Source organism: Oncorhynchus nerka, linkage group LG16 (genome assembly GCF_034236695.1).
Source record: "Oncorhynchus nerka isolate Pitt River linkage group LG16, Oner_Uvic_2.0, whole genome shotgun sequence".
In the NCBI taxonomy this organism is placed as follows: Eukaryota; Metazoa; Chordata; class Actinopteri; order Salmoniformes; family Salmonidae; genus Oncorhynchus; species Oncorhynchus nerka.
The window spans coordinates 34,773,872-34,797,351 of record NC_088411.1 but is presented as its reverse complement, the minus strand read 5'-3'; the positions used below and the strand labels follow the sequence as shown (position 1 = coordinate 34,797,351).

General features: G+C 39.3%; 1 protein-coding gene across 1 annotated transcript in view; it reads right to left on the bottom strand.

Annotated features, from left to right (window-relative positions):
- The window catches only part of LOC115144502 (CUB and sushi domain-containing protein 1-like), a 415,143-nt gene that overhangs the window by 134,129 nt on the left and 257,534 nt on the right, over positions 1-23,480 (bottom strand). Inside the window, 5 exon segments of the mRNA XM_065002644.1 lie at positions 4,508-4,629; positions 6,489-6,613; positions 7,090-7,171; positions 14,010-14,087; positions 15,353-15,465. Coding sequence (XP_064858716.1) covers positions 4,508-4,629; positions 6,489-6,613; positions 7,090-7,171; positions 14,010-14,087; positions 15,353-15,465 — 520 coding nt within the window.

Genomic DNA, 23,480 nt, shown 5'->3' with positions numbered 1-23,480 from the left:
CTCTTGAGCGCTGACAAACAAAACATTTTGGGACTTTATCAACAATGGACTAATAAAACAAAAGATTGTTTTTGGGTGGAGTTTTCCTTTAAAGAAAACCAATATCTGCTCAAATTGAATTCCGACCTATGCTTTAATAACAATGAAAAACAGACACTGTACAAATACACACAGCAATGCCATGAAGTCATGGTGACTGGAACAAGCCAATGTTCAAGCAGATAGACAGACAGGGCTAGGAATAAATGAGCAATTACACACTGACCTGCCATTTACAACACTAATAGAATATGGAGAGCAATATCCATCTCCATGGCGACTCCCTTTTGGCAGCCAGTAATGATTTAAAAACGCACCTATCCGACAGCCTCATTGGAGTGGTTAAATAATCATAGAAGGACATGTCTTGACCTCTAAAATGGGAAATATTTTGAATGACAGAGGAAGATTCCTAAATGTTCACACAATAGGAATGGGTAACACGATTTGTCAGCATAAATATGAATAGAAAGTATTGATGCTCAATATGCTTGTAAGGTAATCAATCCACCCGTAATGAATTACAGAGTTCAAGATGCAAAAAGGATTAAGGAGATATTTAAAATGGTAAACACAAAATTGTATCAGTCTAGATGCTATAGAGTACAATAAAGTCAACTGATTATAAAGAGGTAATAAATTAAGGGAGATTATAATTTCTTACAACAAATACCAATGCGGAGGATTAATTTTATTCAATTAAATGTCAAGCTGTGCCATAACCGTACATACATCCTAAAACAGGTGACTGTTGGCACCCTTTACTAGTCTTCTCTTTATGTCTCTGGGATAACATACTGTCAACAGAGGTAAACATATGTTGTTGTTTTTTACGCAACTGTGATTCTGCTAAGCACCTCTGAAGTTTTTGGACAAGCAATCTGTGTGGAATGTCAAACTTTGTAGTAAGCAGTTTGAGGCAATCTTAAATGAGACGTCTACAATATCACCCTCTCAAATTACCCTGTCAAAAACAGAAAGGGTTTTTACAGAAGACTTAGCAAGAGGAGAAACAGCACTTGTGGTCTATATCAACACAATTGCAAGCTGACAGCACACCTTGGTGATTGTTCCTTCACCTGGCTTATATACAATATTTTAGGGCACTATTGATTCCTTTGTTTTATACAGAACCGGAAGGCTGGTTCAATGGTTCTGTTTTGTCTTCATTTGTTGAAAAAACATCCATTTGACCTTCTATAGTTTGTTGATGTTTTGTAACTCATCCAAAATAATCACTGTCTGATTGGAACACCTGTCCCTATACAATTTGCCCATCGTTTCATCTCCCCTCAATGATACTGTTTTGTCAAAAGCATCACACTATTTGTTTACGAATACTGTCTACCAGTTACATGCACAAACACATCGCGGGTATAAACAGTGCCTTGGCAAAGGATTCAGACCCCTTCACTTTTTCCACATTTTGTTATGTTTCAGCCTTATTCTAAATTTTAAAAAAGGTCCTCACTAATGTATGCACAATTCCCATAATGACGAAACAAAAACAAACAGGTTTTTAAAATGTTTGCAAATCTAAAAAACAGAAATACCGTATTTACATAAGTATTCAGACCCTTTGCTATGAGACTCGACATTGAGCTCATGTGCATCCTGTTTCCATTCATCATCCTTGAGTTGTTTTTACAACTTGATTGGAGTCCTGTGGAAAATTCAGTTGATTGGACATGATTTGGAAGGACACACAATTGTCTATATAAGGTCCCAAAGTTGACGGTTCATGTCAGAGCAAAAACCAAGCCATGAGGTAGAAGGAATTGTCCATAGAGCTCAGAGACAGGATTGTGTCGAGGCACAGATCTGGGGAAGGCTACCAAAATATTTCTGCAGCATTGAAAGTCCAAAGGAACACAGTGGCCTCCATCATTCTTAAATGGAAGAAGTTTGGAACCACCAAGACTCTGCCTAGAGCTGGCCGCCCGGCCAGACTGAGAAATCGGGGGAGAATGGCCTTGGTCAGGGAGGTGACCAAGAACCCGATGGTCACTCTGACAGAGCTCCAGAGTTCCTTTGTGGAGATGGGAGAACCTTCCAGAAGGACAACCATATCTTCAGCACTCCACCAATCAGGCCTTTATGGTAGAGTGGACAGACTGAAGCCATTCCTCAGTAAAAGGCATATGACAGCACGCTTGGAGTTTGCCAATGAAACCAAGATTGAACGCTTTGGCCTAAATGCCAAGCATCACGTTTGGAGGAAAGCAGGCACCGCTCATCACCTGGGCAATACCATCCTTATGGTGAAGAATGGTGGTGGCTGCATCATGCTGTGGGGATCTTTTCAGCGTTAGAGACTGGGAGGGAAAGATGAACGAAGCAAAGTACAGCGAGCTCCTTGATGAAAACCTGCTCCAGAGGGCTCAGGAAATCAGACTCGGGTCGAAAGTTCACCTTCCAACAGGACAACGACCCTAAGCACACAGCCAAAACAATGCAGGAGTAGCTTCGGGACAAGTCTCTGAATGTCCTTGAGTGGCCCAGCCAGACCCCAGACTAGAACCCGATCGAACATCTCTGGAGAGACATGCAAATAGCTGTGCAGCGACGCTCCCCATCCAACCTGACAGAGCTTAAGAGATTCTGCAGAAAATAATGTGAAAAACTCCCCAAATACAGGTGTGCCAAGCTTGTAGGTTTATACCCAAGAAGACTCGAGAGTGTAATCGCTGCCAAGGGTGCTTCAACAAAGCACTGAGTAAAGGGTCTGAATACTTATGTAAATGTGATATTTAAAAAAAAGATTAGATTGTAGATTGATGAAGAAAAAAACCTCATATTTAATCAATTTTAGAATAAGGCTCTAACAAAATGTTCAAAAGGTTCAGGGGTCTGAATACTTTCCGAATGCATGTATATTAATGTGCCAATTACTAAATTCATTACTGATTTGATTATTGTCATATTCCTATGGCGGTATGCAAGGTGATGCTGAAATATACAGCTCAGGTTAGAGCATAACAAAAGTCCAATTGTGAGTCAAATTATAGTGTCCACTGAATGTGCATTTAAGGTGCATTTTCCAAAATGCAATATTCCCTGACAGGTGCTATGTCAGTGAATCTTCAAAAAAAAAAACTCTCTGGTGTGTTTCAATAAGTATAAACAAGATAGTGAAAAAGAAGAACAACTGTCAGCTCACTATCCCAAGAGACTCTAGGATCTCTGCAATTTTCGAGTCTCTTTTCCAATGTTTTAAAACCCAAGTCAAAACCCATGTTTTCCACAAAGATAAAGGCTCATATGTTTCAATGATGACATGCCACAAATATGAGAAGGAAATAATGAACAGTTTACTTCCGCAGCAAGTAATAATTACAGGTAAAAACATCATTCAGAACAGTAATTGAATTACAAGACATGGACTACTTTTGGATAATTCTACAGTTTAGAATTTGCTAAACTAATTGAGAATATGTTTAAGGAAAGGAACAAACGTATCAATTTGCACGGCAGACAGACAGGAACATTTTACAGAACTCTGGCCTTCGGGAGACGATTTAAAGGTTGAACTCACTTAATGAATCCAACGTGAATCTCTAATGAACATGTACAGTAGGAGGTGCAAGATACCTCCATTGTTATCAGGTTCTTGCTGAATTGGGCATGCTGAATACCTGGGTGACATGTCAAACTTTTAACAGCATTCTCAAACTACTTTGTAAAGTAATTTCTAGCTTGACTTAATTCACTTGAGTGCTGATCTGTGGCTGCACCAAGAAGGTGAAGTTCCATTAATTATGTTCATAGGGAGTTTTGGTTTGAGGTGGACAGTGTTAACGGCAGCATAACAAATACTGGTGGTCACATGCAGAAATTCATATGCATCAGAGATGCAGCAATTTACAGCCAAGTGACTAATGATTCATTTCTAATCCTTTTGAAGCGTTCCATTTCCTTTAAGGCACTCCTCCTTGAACTATCCATCATTTACAGCAGAAGATATGAATTACTGTTTGTTTTAGCTTTAGTGCTCTGACCCCTACGTGGCACGAGGGATATAAAAGACAAGTAGAAACCAGTAATTAAACCGTTTTTAAGTGGGCCCTCTTTACAAAATAAGCTTTTTTTTCTGTTAATTTCCCCATTATATTTGTTATGCTAATTTAGTGATTCTAATACCACTTGTATGCCAATGAACACAATGGCATTGCATTAATACCATATCATAATCATAATTATGTGCTTGGATACCCCTTTCATTGGATGTCCTGTTGGTTCACTGTCACAATAAAATACATTATCCTTCACCTACATCCAAAATAATGTGATTTTGACATAGCCTCAACTTGCAAAATACAACACAAACTGAGTTAAATTATTGAAGTTGAACCATTCACCTTGCAAAGAGACTCATTAGCACGGCTATGCATGCTGATAACTCACTATGATATAAAGAAAGAAAATAAAAAGAAAGAAAGCAAAAAGAAAGAAAATAAATGTGACTCACCTTCCTATTGTCCAGTGCTGTTATGACCCAAACACAGTGGGCATTGTTGTCATACTGAACAGGGTAATTAGGAGAGGTGATGAAGCCCTTTGGTCCTCTTGAATTAGAACCACACGTTCTCGCTGTTGAAATAAAATACAAATACATTTATCAGACAAAAATAAGTAAATGCTACATTGGAAGGGAATACCTATTCAGTTGCACCACAGAATGCATTCAACCTAAATATATCTTCCACATTTAACCAAACCACCCTGAGTCAGAGAAGAGTGGGGGGCTGCCTTAATCGATATCATTGGTGGCCGGGAAGCAGTTGTTGTTGGGGATTAACTGCCTTGCTCAGGGGCAGAATGGAAGATTTTTCCACATTCCTGGCTCGGGGATTCAAACCAGCAACCTTTGGGTTACTGCACCTAATTACTGAACATTTAATTACTCATTACTTAACGTTTATCCTGAAGATTGGTGAGTGAAATCATCAAGAGGTGAAGAAGCAGAGTCTGACATCACCCATTGTCTAGTTAAAATGACTGAAAATGATTAATTATGAAATCTCTGATGACTACGCCGTACGCCTGTTAATTATCGAAGAGTCAGAGGGTTCTGAAGTTGGTAGAAAAAACTCCTAAACGAGCACATCCTTCATTCACAGGTCGGAAAAGCATTCTATAATTAACTCTAAATAATCACCTGGGATTATACATATCCGGGAGAGTACAGAGCAGCAGTGGATCTCTGGAGGCCTTTTAACTTCACATTTAATGGCTTCTACCTGGTACTTAGCTCCGCATGGAGAGGGTGATGGTGGAGAGAGGTCTGGGGGCGAGGGGGTAGTAGAGTGTTATTCTTAAAGGGTTTACCGGGCGACGCTGTGACAAAAAGTGTCTGGATCGATCAGTACTCCCCAGGAATGGTGCTAAGAAATTGTCAAACATGGTTACTCTTTCCTTCTGGATGGCTGACATACTGCCTCATTTCATTTTGATTAATGTCATCTGGAGGCCTGTGTCCTCTATGGCTTTGAAAGTTAGACCTCTGCGGATCTCACCTCCAGTGGGCATTAGCTGCCTGCACACACCAATAATACAACTGTGAGCCGATCATCAGTTACCATCAGTATAGCCTCAACTGTAATTTACAGTTTGGTAGCACTTAACTTAACCTATATGGATTGCGATTGCGATTATCTCCTGTGAAACAAAATAAAAACATGTCATGCATGCTTCCCTAAAAAACATGTCATGCTTCCCCTCAAAAACATGTCACGCTTACCTAAAAAAACATGTCATGCTTCCCTAACTCTAAATGGATAGGGATTACTGATAAATAGTGCAAAAATATTAACAAGTAAACAAATGTTATTATTTTTGTACACAGTATGTGCCAGCAAAAGTGAACCATACAGTCATAATAGTTTTGGAAACTCATGTGGTATTAATCATAGCTATTAACAGTTCAAAAGCAGTTGCTACTTCTCACAGATGGCTAGCAACTACATGTCTCAATAAAGACATAAATAAAACGGTTCAATGCTTTTAAATCAAGGGGATTGAATCTTCAACAGCCTTTGTAAATTCCAGCTAAAGCCATGGTAATATGAAGAATAGAGAATATTCAAGTATTTGACCTGGCTAGTAGGTAACAGTTAAATCCTCTAAATACAATAATATCTGTACTGTCGTGCCTCACCATTAAACACCCCACACCCTCCTCACCACTGGTGACGAGGTGTGACATTGTACATCTTAATTTGACTGGTTTCTCACAGCAGGAAAATAATCCTGCAGCAACAGGAAATGTGAATTATGTGAAATGTTTAAGTGGAAATTTAAACTTTAGAAGCCTTTTTAAACATTGAATACACTACAAGTTTTGAATTTACAAATACTCTGCCACAACAGGGTGATCAAATTAAGAGAGCATATCTGTACCTACAGAAAGTGTTGCGATGGTAAAAGAGCCTGCCTGCGTTCACACTTACTGCGGCAGATAGGCCTGTGGTCACTCCACGCGGCCAACGTCTCTGTCACTCTCTGGCAAGTGATGCTCTTTGATCCCTGAAGCACATAGCTGTCATCACAGGAAAACTGGATGCTGGCTCCGACCCTGTAGGAATTGGAGAAACAAATGACCTGCCGCACAGAGCACGACATCAACCCCTAACTCCTCAATGCCTGTGACAGACTTCCTTCTGTCAAATCTGCAACAAGCAACATGGGATAAAAAGTTTTCAATTTCCACCAGTAGATTGCTATGGTGTGTTCCAAACAACCAAGTATAACTTTTTTGGTCTGTGAACAAGTTTCCTCAATTTCTCAAATGTTTTTAGTTTTTAATGGTGATAAGTACATCTGCCTCCTTAACAAACCAGTAATGACCCTTGTTGAATTAAGGCATCTTCTCTAAGAGGGTCTTATCACCTATTGTGCGGGTCTAATTTCAGTCACTAATGGTGATGGCATAGCAGTGGGGGTTTAAAAATGCCTATTCCACACAGCAGGGATCGCCTTGATTAAAGCTGTTCCACACAGTTCCAAATTCACTGAGGCCAAACCTGATGAGAGTGAAGCAAAGGAACCCACTGAAAGTCTGAGCCCATCCTCTTCCCATTCTCTGGAATCCCAGGATCTGGACAAATGTCTGCTGCCATGCCCCCTTGGCTCACTACAGAAAGAGGATAAAGGTGGAATACAGAGTGGTGAGAAAAGAAGTACCAAATCTATTTAATTACTAGTGACAGATATTATAAAATAATACCATGAAAGTTATGCGCCTCAAGTGCACTGTATAGTCTGGGTAAGTCAAATGTAATGTGATAAGCTTGATTGTACAGTTTTTATGTCTAGATGATTAATTGACAGTACAAAATATACACACTGATGGTTAGACAAAAGGTTAAGAGTTTGCTATGGGATTATACAGAGGCTCGGATACTTTTAACAAAGGCCCATATTGATGCTCCATAACAGGTGCTGACAAGAATCGGAAAGGTATTATACTAGAAACACAGGGCCAGAAGCAAGAGACAATGGTGACAAACAGCACTCTCACAATCATAGGATTAGAGCAATTCATCCTAATTTCATGTTCTAACAAGATCACGCTCCATTAGTCTCAATGAAAGGAAATTATTCCTCTATCGCTGCCATTAATTCAGAAGCCATGAATGAATACAAAGATGAGTCCACTTACAGTTACTGCATATTTAGATCATTGGCAGTAAAATTATCAATGAAAACTTTGGGAGACAATTTGGTCTAATAATGGATTTCAGAATAGAAATTGCATCGATCATTGTGCGCTGTTGCACTGAAAACATTCATGTGAAGGAAGAAGTTAAAAGTCTCTAATGGCCATAACACAGACTGAAACAAATCATTACACCTAATCCCCCTCACAAAAGAGGTTTCTAACCTCAAGGGTATTTTTCTGGTTAAATAAAGGTTTCATAAAAACATTACAAAACTAAATGCATTGCATCTAACAGTCCTGGACAATACCCTGGATACAACGTTTAGTGTATTATATCCTGCAATATCATACACATTAAGTCATGTTAACATACACTGTGTAAAAAAGTGTACAAAACATTATGAAAAACATTATGAACATGACAGACTGACCAGGTAAATCCAGGTGAAAGCTATGATACCTTATTGATGTCAATCAAATCAAATTGTATTTGTCACATGCACCGAATACAACAGATGTAGACCTTACCGTGAAATGCTTACTTACAAGCCCTTAACCAACAATGCAGTTTTAAGAAAATCACAAAAAAGTAAGCAATAATGATAACAAATAATTAAGAGCAGCAGTAAATAACAATAGCGGGGCTATATACAGGGGGTACCGGTACAGAGTCAATGTCAATGTGCAGGGGGAACCGGTGTCGAGGTAATTGAGGTAATTATGTATATGTAGGTAGAGTTATTAAAGTGGCTATGCATAGATAACAACAGAGAGTAGCAGCAGCAATCAGTGTAGATGAAGGGGAGGAGAAAGGTTAACTTCTTTGGGACTGGGGGGCAGTATTGAGTAGCTTGGATAATAAGGTGCCCAGAGTAAACTGCCTGCTACTCAGGCCCAAAAGCTAGAATATGCATATAATTAGTAGATTTAAAAAAAAAACTGTTTGAATGATGTCTGTGAAGTCCTGTGAGTGCCACCTGATGAAGATCATCAAAGGTTAGTGATTAATTTTATCTCTATTTCTGACTTTTGTGAGCCCTCTCCATGGCTGGAAAATGGCTGTATGGTTTTCTGTGACTAGGTGCTGACCTAACATAATCGTTTGGTGTGCTTTCGCGGTAAAGCCTATTTGAAATCGGACACTGTGGCTGGATTTACAATAAGTTTATCTTTAAAATGGTGTATAATACTTGTATGTTTGAGGAATTTTAATTATGGTATTTCTGTTGTTTTGAATTTGGCGCCCTGCAATTTCACTGGCTGTTGGCAAGGTGGGACGCTACCATCCCACATATCCCAGAGAAGTTAAATCATGATTTTTAAGCCTTGAGACATTTTAGACATGGATTGTGTATGTGTGCCATTCATAGGGTGAATGGGCAAGACAAAGATGTAAGTGCCTTTGAACGGGGTATGGTATTAGGCGCTAAGCACACCAGTTTGTCAAGAACTACAACACTGCTGGGTTTTTCACGCTCAACAGTTTCCCGTGTGTATCAAGAATGTTCCACCACACAAAGGACATCCAGCCAACTTGATACAACTGTAGGAAGCATTGGAGTCAACATGGGCCATCATCCCTGTGGAACGCTGTCGACACCTTGTAGAGTCCATGCCCCAACGAACTGAGGCTTTTCTGAAGGCAAAAGGGGGTGAAACTCAATATTAGGAAAGGTCTGTTTCGTATGTTAGCATATGCACAATTGCAAATTTACGTAAGAAGTTCTGTAAATTGTATGACCATTTTCTTACCAAGAGTTGGATAGGTGCATTTATCAAAATAATAATCTATTTTTATAGTGAACTTGATAATAAGCTTTGCTTAAAGAGAAATAAATGAACAGGTGGGTCAACAGCTATAGAAATAAAACAGCCTCTACAAGTAAATGTTTCATCATAACATTTGTATGGGTTGCATTCAGATATGAAATATGTATTTCCACCTTGTGATGACAGGAGCTTTAATGATTCACTGCTCGTGGCAATATAACGAAAACAAACTGTGAAAAGGTCATGCTTCATAGCATATCCTCTTCCACCATTCCTGTGCCAGTGTGTGTTTGTGTTCTCACCTTAATTTCTGCATCATTCTGTCACATAACCTCAGTTTGTTTACGGGCCCAGAACCACATTAGGTCATCTTACACATCATTTTAACTTGGTCACAAAAAGCTGGTGCAAAAGGCATTGGAAAAAAACAAAAATAAATTGTTGTTGCCCTTTTTCCATCCATTCCTTTTGATGCACTGCACAGTAATCACATACTACAGAATCCTTTCATTCTGTAAACAATTTCTATGCGTGAACTCTCAATGTACCATGTGGCTTTGGTTTTAGTGACCATTACTTTCTATAAAAAAATCAACATGCTACATGCGAGAAATCGTATATTGGAGGATACGTACAGATGTAGGATTTTTATTTGAACCAGTATGCCACAGCAGGAAAGTAATCCTGCAGCAACAGGAAATGTGGATTATAATTAATGGTCATTTTTTTGTAGGGGTTGATACATTTTTTGTTAGGGCAAATAAAGTCTGAAATTACAAACTTTAGAAGCCTTTTTAAACCTGGAATACACTATAAGAGTGATCAAATGAAGATCATACAAGTGCATTTGAGAATGTTTTAACCCTATCCCATGAAATCCGGTGCAATAATAATGCTAAAATGTTCATTTCAAGTCAAGGTCAGAGAATGTGTTGATGGAGTGAGCGGCATGGACAGCCATTGCTATCCCTTTTGATCAACTGTCATGTATTTCTGTTTGATGTTGTCTTCAAATGTCAGCTCCTGTGAATGCTGATGTTAGTTTTAAAAAGTTCCACCATCCAATCAAACTTTTGTCTGTTTGCACCACCATTTCTGTTTCCTGTTCTGCCCAGTGATAATCTTACTCTACTTTTCTGTGTTAGGACTTTGGTTTGAAAATGAAAAGGATCATGACTTTACTTTCATACTAGTTTTATTTCTTATGTTAATAAAGCTATTTTGTCGGTCAGTGTGTTTTTTTAGCAGGGAATTTATAACAGAGAGAACTACAACAAAGCATCCATTCCTCTCACAGCCTCCCCACTTCGACACTACTCTAGACTACTGTTATAATCAATGATGAAGCCCACATAGCTCACTTCTGCTGCGAAAGGTAAACTTCCCACTCCACCAATGGCTGCTGGACTACTATCATTCAAGATCCCCGGATTGGCTTCTTTTAGATAAATATTTGGGTACTGTCACCGAAAACAAACTGAACTTTGCTGCACACACAGATACCAATTTGTAAAATCCTTGTATTTTCTGAGAATGATTTCATTATAAATATAACTACAGTGACTATATTTTATAGATTTGTTCATCTGTTTGAACTGTTTCCATGGCTGCCTAGTTTGGGATTTGAAGTAACACTGAATATGCTTGTGATGGTATTCAGTGAGGTCATCATGATACAACAGACAACACTCAGAAAGATTCACGTACTAAAGTATCTAATACAGTATCTACTACAGTATCTACGATGGTATCTACAGTATCTACTACAATATCTAATACAGTATCTACGATGGTATCTACAGTATCTACTACAATATCTACTACTGTATCTACGATGGTATCTACAGTATCTACTACAATATCTACTACAGTATCTACAATATCTACTAAATGATTACTACAGTATCTACTGTATCTACTACTGTATGTACGATGGTCTACAGAATCTACAGAATCTGATCAATGTCAGTCATCTTTGGGGCGGCAGGGTAGCCTAGTGGTTAGAGTGTTGGACTAGTAACCGAAAGGTTGCAAGTTCAAATCCCCGAGCTGACAAGTTACAAATCTGTCGTTCTGCCCCTGAACAGGCAGTTAACCCACTGTTCCTAGGCTGTCATTGAAATTTGAATTTGTTCTTGACTGACTTGCCTAGTAAAATAAAAGTAAAAAAATATATAGTATCTACTGTAGATACAGTACCTATTACATTATCTACTACTGTACAGTATGTTATAGGTAAAGCTAAGACAATTTTAGATAGTGACCAATGTAGCTTGAATAATAAACTTCTTCCTTTAGGCCTGCATTTTTCTGCTACCCAACGTTAATCACAATAGAACAAAGAACTCTTTCATCCCACATGCAATCAATCTGCTAAACTTGTGCAGGTAGAGGTGCTTCTTTTGATCGGGAATTGGAGACCATCAAAAGGAAGGGTAATTAATAACCACACACTATTGTATTCTCCCGCAGATAATTCTGCAATAAACTGTGGAAGCATTTATTTCCCTTCTATATTATGTTGTTATCCTAAGCATTGGATCTAGTCTAGTTTTAAAAAGCTGGCAAACAATTTACAGAGGTGGGCAGCCAGTTTGGATCAGTATCAATTCATTCTTGGTCCAATGGGGATACCCCTTTGATGGCAAACACAGGCTCCACACTGTGTAGGTGGTTGGAATTTTTACCCCGTGAAAAATTAGAAGCCATCTCGGTGATCAATGTCAGACATCTTTCCAGCCATCAGCAAAATTTACAAAAAATCTGCCTTTTCAATGAAGATTAAAATAATTCTGTCCAACTGAAATTTAACTGTAGTAATTAGATGTCTTGGAGGATATGAGGAGAAGGCTGGCTATACATCCAGGGTTTGGCCAGAGTGCATGATTTTACACCTCTGCTCTTTAAATGAGCACCATGGGATCTTTAATAACCACAGTGAGTCAGGACCTGAACTTAATCCCCTCTAAAAGTGTCTGGTGATGGTGATAATATGCATATTCATATATGAATGACCACATCAATTCTGCCTTTGCAGAATTTATAATGTTTTAATGGCAGTTAAGAGTTACAAACTTGGTTAATAATTACCTGAGCCTATTGATGCTATTCAAGTATATAAAGTGGACTTGTTTTATACACTGCATTATGTTACCGAGTTGACAAGGTTGCCTTACACCAGCGTCACAAAATAGTGTTTTTATAATTGCTATTTGTTTATCCATCCAGGATCACCATATATTGTACCTGAAATGTAAATTCTAGATTAGAAATGGTGCCTCACTTTTGCAAAGTCAGCCATTTAGTAACACTAATTGCAATAGAACAGGCTTTATGAAGCATAGCGTGGAACAAATTATTAATACAATTTAATGTGGTGTTAAAGAGGGGGTTGTTTCCCCCATACCATTATAGATAGCATCAAGGGCATCTTTTGGAAAACACATTATGGAAATTGTGCAGACATTAAATGCTAAGCAAACACTCTAAATTGGATTATGGTATGTGTGTACATATGGATGTGTGAAAATCATCATGATCAATTATGCACAGAATTATGTGTGATAGCTACTCATGTCTAACTGATAATCAAACATACTACCACTTTAAAAAAATATCTGTAAAAAAAAATACTATGACCTTAATTGTATGGAGACATTTCTTCCCTGGAAACTCAGTAGAGGTACTAGCTGGGTTTGAAATGCATTTTGGGCCACTAGCCAGTGCGAATTAAAAAAGTTCAATGTATTTCTTGTAACAGCGTTTTGATCAAAGGTGGATATTTGTCATGTCAAAGAGATTGTATGCGCACATACATACAGATGTAGGATCTTAATTTGATCACCCACTTTGACATTTCAGACATGATTTCCCTTGAGGAAACTGTAGCAACCACGACAAAAATGTCCATTAATTAATAATATAATAATAACATGATAATTCATTTCCTGTTGCTGCAGGTTCATTTTCATGCTGTAGCAAACTGTCTCAAATTAAGATCCTCCATCTGTATCCATACACACATCACATTGGGAACCACCTGATCACCATGCATATGCATACGTCAGACTGGGTGGATTTAGTATATAATAAATCTGACAGATAAAATCTGTTAGTATACCCCCTGGGTAATGAATAGCAATTGTGCAATAGAATTATGCACATATTTACATTGATCATATAACTGTCAATGGACCGATACAGATGGCATGAATTTTTACACAAAGAGGGCTTGTCTAATGTATGTGTAGATCCGTAGGATGAAATATCACTCAGTTTGACTTAACTTTGTAAGAAAACCTACTTCGTTTGACTCTGTAGCTTCTGCAACAGCTAATGGGGATGTGAATAAAATAATAAATATCACATCCTAAATTCTTATCGTAATTTAAAATGCTTATCATAAGTGTACAATTCTGGACTGTTTGGACTGCCTGGGGAAAGAAAACACTATTTAAGATATGCTTGATTTTATGATAGTGCGATTATAAATGTAATGTGGGTAAAAACGGAACCTCCGTGAGCATAAGAAAGTACTTACAAACAGCATTTTTGTGGTTTGTGTCTTTGCTTGGAAGCATTTTCACCCCTCTTGACTTCAGCTCAATGGCCTTTTTCACTGTTGAAGAGAGAAAATAGAGCACATTATAATCCATTCATGTAATTAGCATATATGATATATTATTATTATATTAATTAGCAAAACACCCTAAGAGCAAAGGCTGAAAGAAAATCTGTCACAACGTGGAAACACTTCTGTGAGATTCCTTGCTATGCAAGCAGCTTCCCCCTCTCTCTCTCTGTCCCTCCCTGCCTCCCCCAAATCCTTTGAAGATGGGGTTTACTGTAGAAGTTCACAAGCAGAGATGTCAAGCTGTCCTCCAGGTGATTGCAGAGGGCCAGGAGGGTGCCAATGTGCCCAGGCTTCCGTGCTCTTGCAAGTTGGAATTTATTGGGATGACACATGCAATGTAGGCAGCTCTGCAGGGTAGTCACTAGCTGGCACAGCCACAAAGTTATAAAATCTGATTTTAAACCTAACCATAACCACACCGCTAACCTTATACCCAAACCTAATCTTAAATTTAGACCAAAAAGCAAATGTTTGTTTTTATGATTTTTTACGATGTATAGCCAATTTTGACTTTGCAGCTGGCCCATCTAGTGGAGATTGCTCAGCTCTGCCTCCAGGACAAGATTCATCCCAATAAACATCAACCAGCCTTATTGGGTCTGTGGTATTTAGTCTTTATGGATCAGTACATCCAAGGCACAGGAGTCATTTGTTGTGCAGGGCAAGGGAGGGCCAGCTTGTGAATAGTGGTGGCCACACAGTCACCTAACACCACTGGGCTCAGTACCCAGCAGGCAGTGCACTTGATGCGTAGCCTGCATTTTTGTCAGCGGGAGCCAATTTGGATTTGGATACAACTCGGAATCTAATCTGGTAATTATGACATGCAGGGAAGCTAATTAAACCCTGAGAAAGCTAAAATAGGTTCAGTGTGAGTTATCCTCTCTCCAGTATGACTTCATCCCCTTGCCAGGTATTAATAAAAGGAGTATAGTAATTTTACCGGAAAATACACACAAATCCTAAATAATTGAAATATAATGTGCAGACTGGGTTTAGTTTCCCAACTCTCTTTTAGTCAGAAGTATCTTAAGACTACACTTAGTGACTAAGCCTGGAGGGCCTCAAGCCATGCTGAACTTCGTAAAATAAACCAGACAAATACCTGTGAACTGTGTGCTGGCAGAATTCAGGTCAGGCCAAGACATCATGTTTAGCTGAACTCTGGCAAAGAACTCACTGCCATGTGCACTGATGACTGCCTGCAATGGGAAGGGATCTCTCCTAGCCCTCCGACACTGACCCCTTACCTTGGTACTGGGCACTAAATCCTTTCCGTCGATGGTTGCTGTCAGATGTGAAATGTAGCCGTAGCCAGTTCTTGCTGCTGATGACAGGGGAAGGTAGATTCATACCGGTCAGCCTGGAAGAAAATAAGATTCTAATTTCAACCAAGTGACCCAACACCTCCATCAAAATGAAACACATGGGCCGCTGTTAGTAACAATGGAACATATGCACTGCATGACTTCAGGAATCATTACAGAGTGAATTAACTGGTAGGAATGCACATACCAGATCAAATGGTTAATATTTGTGTTGTAAAGTCACACACATGGTTTACTCTAGCTGGAGTTATACAATGTCATACTCAATTCGAAAGCAGTTTGTTTTATATTTTGCAGGGTTAATTTAGCTACTCTAGCCCATTTACTTCACAGATGCCTTGAGTAATCATCACACATTTTGATATATTTTCAGAATGGCTGTATTGCTCCATTCTGCTGGTTTAAATGGTTTAACAACAAGCTAAGTGCATATTCCACAGCGTGCAAACATGTGCATTAACTTTCTGTGTCTGCTTTGTGTTTGCAAGCATGGATGTTCAATTTGGAGGATGAAGAACCCTGGAGGATGAAGACCGCTGGTGGATGAAGAACCCGGGAAGATGAAGAACGCTGGAGGATGAAGAACCCTGGAAGATGAAGAATGCTGGAGGATGAAGAACCCTGGGGGATGAAGAACCCTGGAGTATAAAGAACCCTGGAGTATAAAGAACCCTGGATGAAGAACCTTGAAGGAGGAAGAACCCTGGAGTATAAAAAACCCTGGAGTATAGAGAACCCTGGAGTATAAAAAATCCTGGAGTATAAAGAACCCTGGAGTATAAAGCACCCTGGAGTATAAAGAACCCTGGAGTATAAAGAACCCTGGATGAAGAACCTTGGAGGATGAAGAACTTTGGAGGAGGAAGAACCCTGGATGAAGAACCCTGGAGGATGAAGAACCCTGAAGACTGAAGAACCCTGGATGAATAACCCTGGATGAAGAACCTAGGAGGAGGAAGAACCCTGGATGAAGAACCCTGGGTGATGAAGAACCCTGGAGTATAAAGAACCCTGGATGAAGAACCTTGGAGGATGAAGAACCTTGGAGGATGAAGAACCCTGGAGGATGAAGAACCCTTGAGTATGCATTATACATCTGGAGTCTACTTTGGATTTTTTTTCTCTGAGTAATTGTATTAGTCTAAAATAATGTAATTTTCACATTTGTTGGGCACGCAATATAGCTGGGTATTTGTGTTATTTATTTGATACAGTCTTTTTTTGCTCATCTTCATCAAGGGTGCCAATAATTTGGGAGGTGACAGTACAGTTATCTTTCAAATCAATCTTTACCGACATGCTGTGCTATCTGTATTTCCCGATCATAATGAAGTCTTTATGGGAAGCAGGTTTGGTGATGGAGTGGGTCGCTGCAGGTGAAGCAATTTAGGTAAAGTACCTCAGACCATGGACACATGATTGTTCCACCAAACACCTCAGGCATTTTAAGTCCAGTTCCATCTCGGTTTATTCCAATAGCCTCCCAGCAACTGAAACCAATACCTGTTCATTAGCCAACTCTTAAATCTTCACAAACAGTACTAAAAACACAGTGGTTATTTCAAGTACAGCAGCAATTTCATTTTAATTCTTGCTCCTTTTCCTTGTGCCTTGTATTGGGAAGACCTTTTTATTTCTGCTCAGACTGCCTCTTCCTCGCAGCCTAGTTTTCACACTCCAATGAACAACACTGTTAAAAAAGAAATTGAGAAAAAACCCAAACACCACTCAGCAATAATTGCTATTCGCTCACTGTCCTGTGCCAACTTCGGCTGGACCTTCAATCCAAGACAATGGATGTTTTGGGAGGTTTTGTTAGATTGAAATGTATGATCCATCTATTCTACAATCATTCAAATCCTTGTTTGTCAATCTATTTTACATTATAGGGGGGGGGGCAATAGTTTATAATGGATTTATAACCTTATAATTTGATTGAGTAGTAGTAGTTATGAGATCATGATGTTCTGAAAAGTGGGTGCAACATTTTAAAGAAGAGGAGGGCTTTTATTTTATACAGTAGTTATTATATTGTTAATTCAGCTTTCATTTTCTGGAGCAGTTATTATATTGTTAATTCAGCTTTGGAAACACAATGTATGAAAGGTCATGAGGACAAACAAATCTGCACTGATGACTTTTACTAGTATTCGATGACAATAGAGAACCTTCCACGCACATTCTACACATCGTCATCCCATGGATTAAATATAATAACGTTTTGATTACACTTCAAGGCACAACAATTTCTCAACAGTTGGACACTACACTCTTAGAAAAAAGGGTTCCAAAAGGGTTCTTCGGCTGTCCCCATAGAATAATATGTTTTGGTTCCATGTAGAACCCTCTGTAAAGGTTCTACATGGAACCCAAAAGTGATATTCTATGGAGACAGTCGAAGAACCCTTTTGGAACCCTTTTTCTCTGAGTACAGCAGTATAGTAAAGCAGAAATAAGGCAAAATGTCTTCCCAATACAAGGCACAAGGAAAAGGAGCAATAATTAAAAGGAAATGTGCTGCTGTACTCTTAGAAAAAAGGATTCGAACAGGGTTCTTCGGCTGTCCCCATAGAATAATAATTTTTGGTTCCAGGTAGAAACCTTTTGGGTTCCATGTAGAACCCTATTTAAAGGTTCTACATGGAACCTAAATGGGTTCTTCCTGGAACCAAATAGGGTTCTTCAGAAGGTTCTTCTATGGGGACAGAAGAAGAACCCTTTTTGGTTCTTCTTTTTCTTAAGAGTGTACCTTACAATGGTTGTGCAAAACTTGCTGTCCATACACATTAATCAAAAATATCTGTTGTCACACATGAGGTGTCAAATGCATTCAACATCCATTATTCTGCCTGAGAGTTTATAAGACCTCTATCACCTTCAAAACTTTTTTGCACAATAACATGATTGGCATGACAGCTGACAAATAGAGCCATACACAAAGGGAGTTGGGTCATTGTGGCTTCTGTCAAATACAGTATGTTTCTGATGATCATATCCTAGTCTGAACTTAATTGGTTAAAAGGTGTCACGTGACATAATTTGTCGCCATGGAAGCACTTGACACATCTCCTTCATATCCATTGCTAAGTGACTAATGATGCTTCAGGGACACAATTGATACTCATACTGTATTGTGTGCTGTGTAATTTATAGTGGAACTGAGAGTGTTTTAACTGCTTTGCAGATATGAAACAAACAGAAAGTCATAATATCAGTCAAAAATATAAAATACCAGTTTATGCTACAAAACCAACTTTATAAGAGGTTTTAAAAATACATTAAAAAAACAGTGTTTGCTGCCTCCATTCGGGATGCACTGTTTAATTTTCAATGACTCAATATTTTGGACAAAAACAGACGGATTTAAGGCTAGGAATTTATGCTCTTTTCGAGGCAAGCAACACTGAAGCATGCACGAGAACACCAGCTGTTCTGGATGACTGTGTGATAACGCTCTCGGTAGCCGATGTGAACAAAACCTTTAACCTCACTAGGGTACGTGGGACGGTAGCGTCCCACCTGACCAACATCCAGTGAAATTGCAGAGTGCGAAATTCAAAAACAGAAATACTGATTATAAAAATTCAGAAAACATACAAGTGTTATACATAGGTTTAAAGATGAGCTTTACGGCGAAAGCATACCATGCGATTATCTGAAAACATAGCCCAGCAGACAAATCATTACAGCCAAGTAACCAGCCAAGTAGAAGAGTTACACAAGTCAGAAATAGAGATACAATTAATCACTTACCTTTGATGGTCTTCATATGGTTGCACTCAGAAGACATTAATTTACTCAATAGATGTTAGTTTAGTTCGATAAAGTCTCTCTTTATATCCAAAAACCTCTGTTTTGTTTGCGCGTTTTCTTCAGTAATCCACAGGCTCAAACGCAGTCACAACAGGCAGACAACAAATCCAAATTGTATCCGTAAAGTTCATAGAAACATGTCAAATGATGTTTATATTCAAATCCTCAGGTTGTTTTTAGCGTAAATAATCAATAATATTTCAACCGGACAATTACGTTGTCAATATAAAAGGTAAACAAGAAAGGTGCGCTCTCGGGATTGCGCATGAAAAAGCTCTGTGACACTGTAGGGTCCACTCATTCAGACTGGTCTTACTCCCTCATTTTTCAGAATACAAGCCTGACACAATTTCTAAAGACTGTTGACATCTAGTGGAAGGCATAGGAAGTGCAATTTGAGTCCTAAGTCAATGGATACTGTAATGGCATTGAATAGAAAATGACAAAAATAAAACAATCCTACGTCCTGGATGGATTTTTTTCATGTTTTCTCTTGCCAAATCAGTTCTGTTATACTCACAGACAATATTTTAACAGTTCTGGAAACTTTAGAGCATTTTCTATTCAAATATATGCATATCCTAGCTTCTGGGCCTCAGTGGCAGGTAGTTTACTTTGGGCAAGATTTTCATCCAGAGGTGAAAATAATGCCCCCTACCCGAGATAAGTTAAACAGACCATCATTCACAAAGCTGCTGGGCCAGACTGATTACCAGGATGTGTACTCAAAGCATGTGCAGACCAACTGTCAAATGTCTTCACTGACATTTTCAACCTCTCCCTGACTGAGTCTGTAATACCTACATGTTTTAAGCAGACCACCATAGTCCCTGTGCCCAAGGAAGCGAAGGTAACCTGCCTAAATGATTACCGTCCGTGGCACTCAAATCGGTAGCCATGAAGTGCTTTGAAAGGCTGGTCATGGCTCACATCAACAGCATCCTCCCGGACACCCTAGACCCACTCCAATTCGCCCACCACCCCAACAGATCCACAGATGATGCAATCTCAATCACACTCCACACTGCCCTTTCTCACCTGGACAAAAGGAACACTTATGTGAGAATGCTGTTCACTGACTATAGCTCAGTGTTCAACACCATAGTGCCCACAAAGCTCATCACTAAGCTAAGGACTCTGGGACTTAACACCTCCCTTTGCAACTGGATCCTGGACTTATTGACAGGCTGCCCCCTGGACCCATACAAATCAGCTGGGTTTGACAATCTGGACCCTCTATTTCTGAAACTATCCGCCGCCATTGTCGCAACCCCTATTACCAGCCTGTTCAACCTCTCTTTCGTATCGTCTGAGATCCCCAAGGATTGGAAAGCTGCCACGGTCATCCCCATCTTCAAAGGGGGAGACACCCTGGACCCAAACTGTTACAGACCTATATCCATCCTGCCCTGCCTATCTAAGGTCTTCGAAAGCCAAGTCAACAAACAGATCACTGACCATCTCGAATCCCACCGTACCTTCTACGCTGTGCAATCCGGTTTCCGAGCCGGTCACGGGTGCACCTCAGCCACGCTCAAGGTACTAAACGATATCATAACCTGTCAATCACCATATTCTTATCGGCAGACTCAGTAGCCTCGGTTTTTCTAATGACTGCCCTGCCTGGTTCACCAACTACTTTGCAGACAGAGTTCAGTGTGTCAAATCGGAGGGCATGTTGTCCGGTCCTCTGGCAGTCTCTATGGGGGTACCACAGGGTTAAATTCTCGTGCCGACTCTTTTCTCTGTGACTGGAACGAATTGAAAAAATCGCTGAAGTTAGATGCTTTTATTTCCCTCACCAACTTTAAACATCTGCTATCTGAGAAGCTAACCGATCGCTGCAGCTGTACATAGTCCATCTGTAAATAGCCCACGCAATTTACCTACCTCATCCCCATACTGTTTTTATTTATTTACTTTTCTGCTCTTTTGCACACCAGTATCTCTACTTGCACATGATCATCTGATCATTTATCACTCCAGTGTTAATCTGCTAAATTGTAATTATTCGCTCCTATGGCCTATTTATTGCCTACCTCCTCATGCCTTTTGCACACAATGTATATAGACATTTTTTTTTTCTACTGTGTTATTGACTTGTTAATTGTTTACTCCATGTGTAACTCTGGGTTGTTGTCTGTTCACACTGCTATGCTTTATCTTGGCCAGGTCGCAGTTGTAAATGAGAACTTGTTCTCAACTACCCTACCTGGTTAAATACAGGTGAAAAAAAAGCAACACTTCTGCCATGCTGATCCTTAACACTGGGGCCCCTCAGGAGTGTGTACTTTAGTCCTCTTCTGGAAAGGGCAGTGTGGAGTGCGATTGAGATTGCCTCATCTGTGGATCTGTTGGGGCGGTATGCGAATTGGAGTGGGCCTAGGGTTTCCGGCATGATGTACCTTTCTTTAGATTTTAGCTCATATTGCTTTGGCTAGCAGTAGTTGTTGATCTTGATGTTGTTGATGTTTATATAGGGAAAGATAGCCTACCTTTTTATGGTTGTTTGATCAATAGGACTGTAAAGTTCCCAAATGTAAGAGGACTTAGCAACATATTTGCAGAAATTCATTCAGGTGTATTTTGTGGAATGCGTTCTAATGATCTAAAGTCTCGCTGTTGCAACTTCCTGTAAACACACAGTCCAGTTCAGTGAATGATGGCAGGCCTGTGTGGCAAATGGCTTGTTTGCATAAAGGCCTACCGTAGCTCTGATTGGCTATGGCGCACCGGTCTGCGGAGACTCTGGGTCCTGGATAAGACAGATGTTTTTATTAGGTTGTATTTACTGCAGTGTCTATTAATTGTCCAAAAGCACAGCCTTTTTCCCACACTATATTTCTAGATCATTTTCACAAATGCCTTAGTTTAAGCTTCTTAGGGATAGTCCCCTTTTTTTCAATTTTCTCCGAAATGACATATCCAAATCTAACTGCATGTAGCTCAGGCCCTGAAGCAAGGATATGCATATTCTTGGTACCATTTCAAAGGAAACACTTTGAAGTTTGTGGAAATGTAAATTGAATGTAGGAGAATATCACACAATAGATCTGGTAGAAGAAAATACAAAGAAAAACCAACCAGTCTTTTTCTACCACAACCTTTGAAATGCAGAGAAAGTTCACCGTTCTAGCCATTAATCTGGTTGTAATTATGATAGTGTACACAAGATGGCAGCAGTGTGTGTGCAAAGTTTCAGATGGATAACTTGAAGTATGAGTGAACGACAATACTTTTAGTGTGAAGTCCCCAGGTACATTTGGGCAGATCATGAAGGAGACATTCGCATTCATATTACATTTTTTTTGCAAGAATATCATCAAATCTGTATACTTGGACTTTGATTGAGCTTTCCAAGTATTAGTAGCCATATTATAAGTTCAACATTTGCAAAACAACCAGTTTTCATAACTCTGAATATCCTTATAATTTTAGTCCAAAATTAGAAGGTATGCTGTCATACAAGGTTAGTAGCTACATTTGACATTTTCTGGATACTCCCGTAAAGCCCAGCTCATTGGCTGTCTAGCTAGCTTTGTTTGACTCCGATTGGTGCTTATTTGACAACGATACAGTCGTTCAAGTGATGACTGCCCGCGCCATCGGCATGCCATGAAGGTGTTGCTCTCTAACCAAATATGGTGTCCTATAGGATATACTACACCCCTAATGATATAGTGAAGTCTTGTTACCTTCTAGGCTCTCCAAGGAATGCATACGAATGTGATTTGACTCGTTGAAACAACGTTTAGGGTGAGATTTTCACAGATTCCTTTCTTTGCAAATTGAACGAGTTGAAATACAAAATCAATCGTGCATGCTATCTGGACCTTTTTACGATATGAAAAAGGATTTTATCTAACAAAACGACACTTCCTGTTATCTCTGGGACTCTTTGGATGATAAATCAGAGCAAGATTTCAGAATGTAAGTACACACATTTCACCTTCAGAGGTGAATTTATCAAACCTATCCCGGTGAAAAAAGTGTTTTCTTGTTAGGAGCTCTCCTCAAACAATAGCATGGCATTTTTTGCAGTAATAGCTACTGCAAATTGGACAGTACAGTTATATTAACAAGAATGTAAGCCTTAAGCCTTGTACCGACATTTGTTGTTTCTCTAAAATCTGCAAACTTGACATAATGCGCTGCATGATTTACAGAAAAAATGGTGTCATCCTTCCTGAGGATGTATTTGAACAGATTTTAATAAGATTCCATGTTGATAAAATGC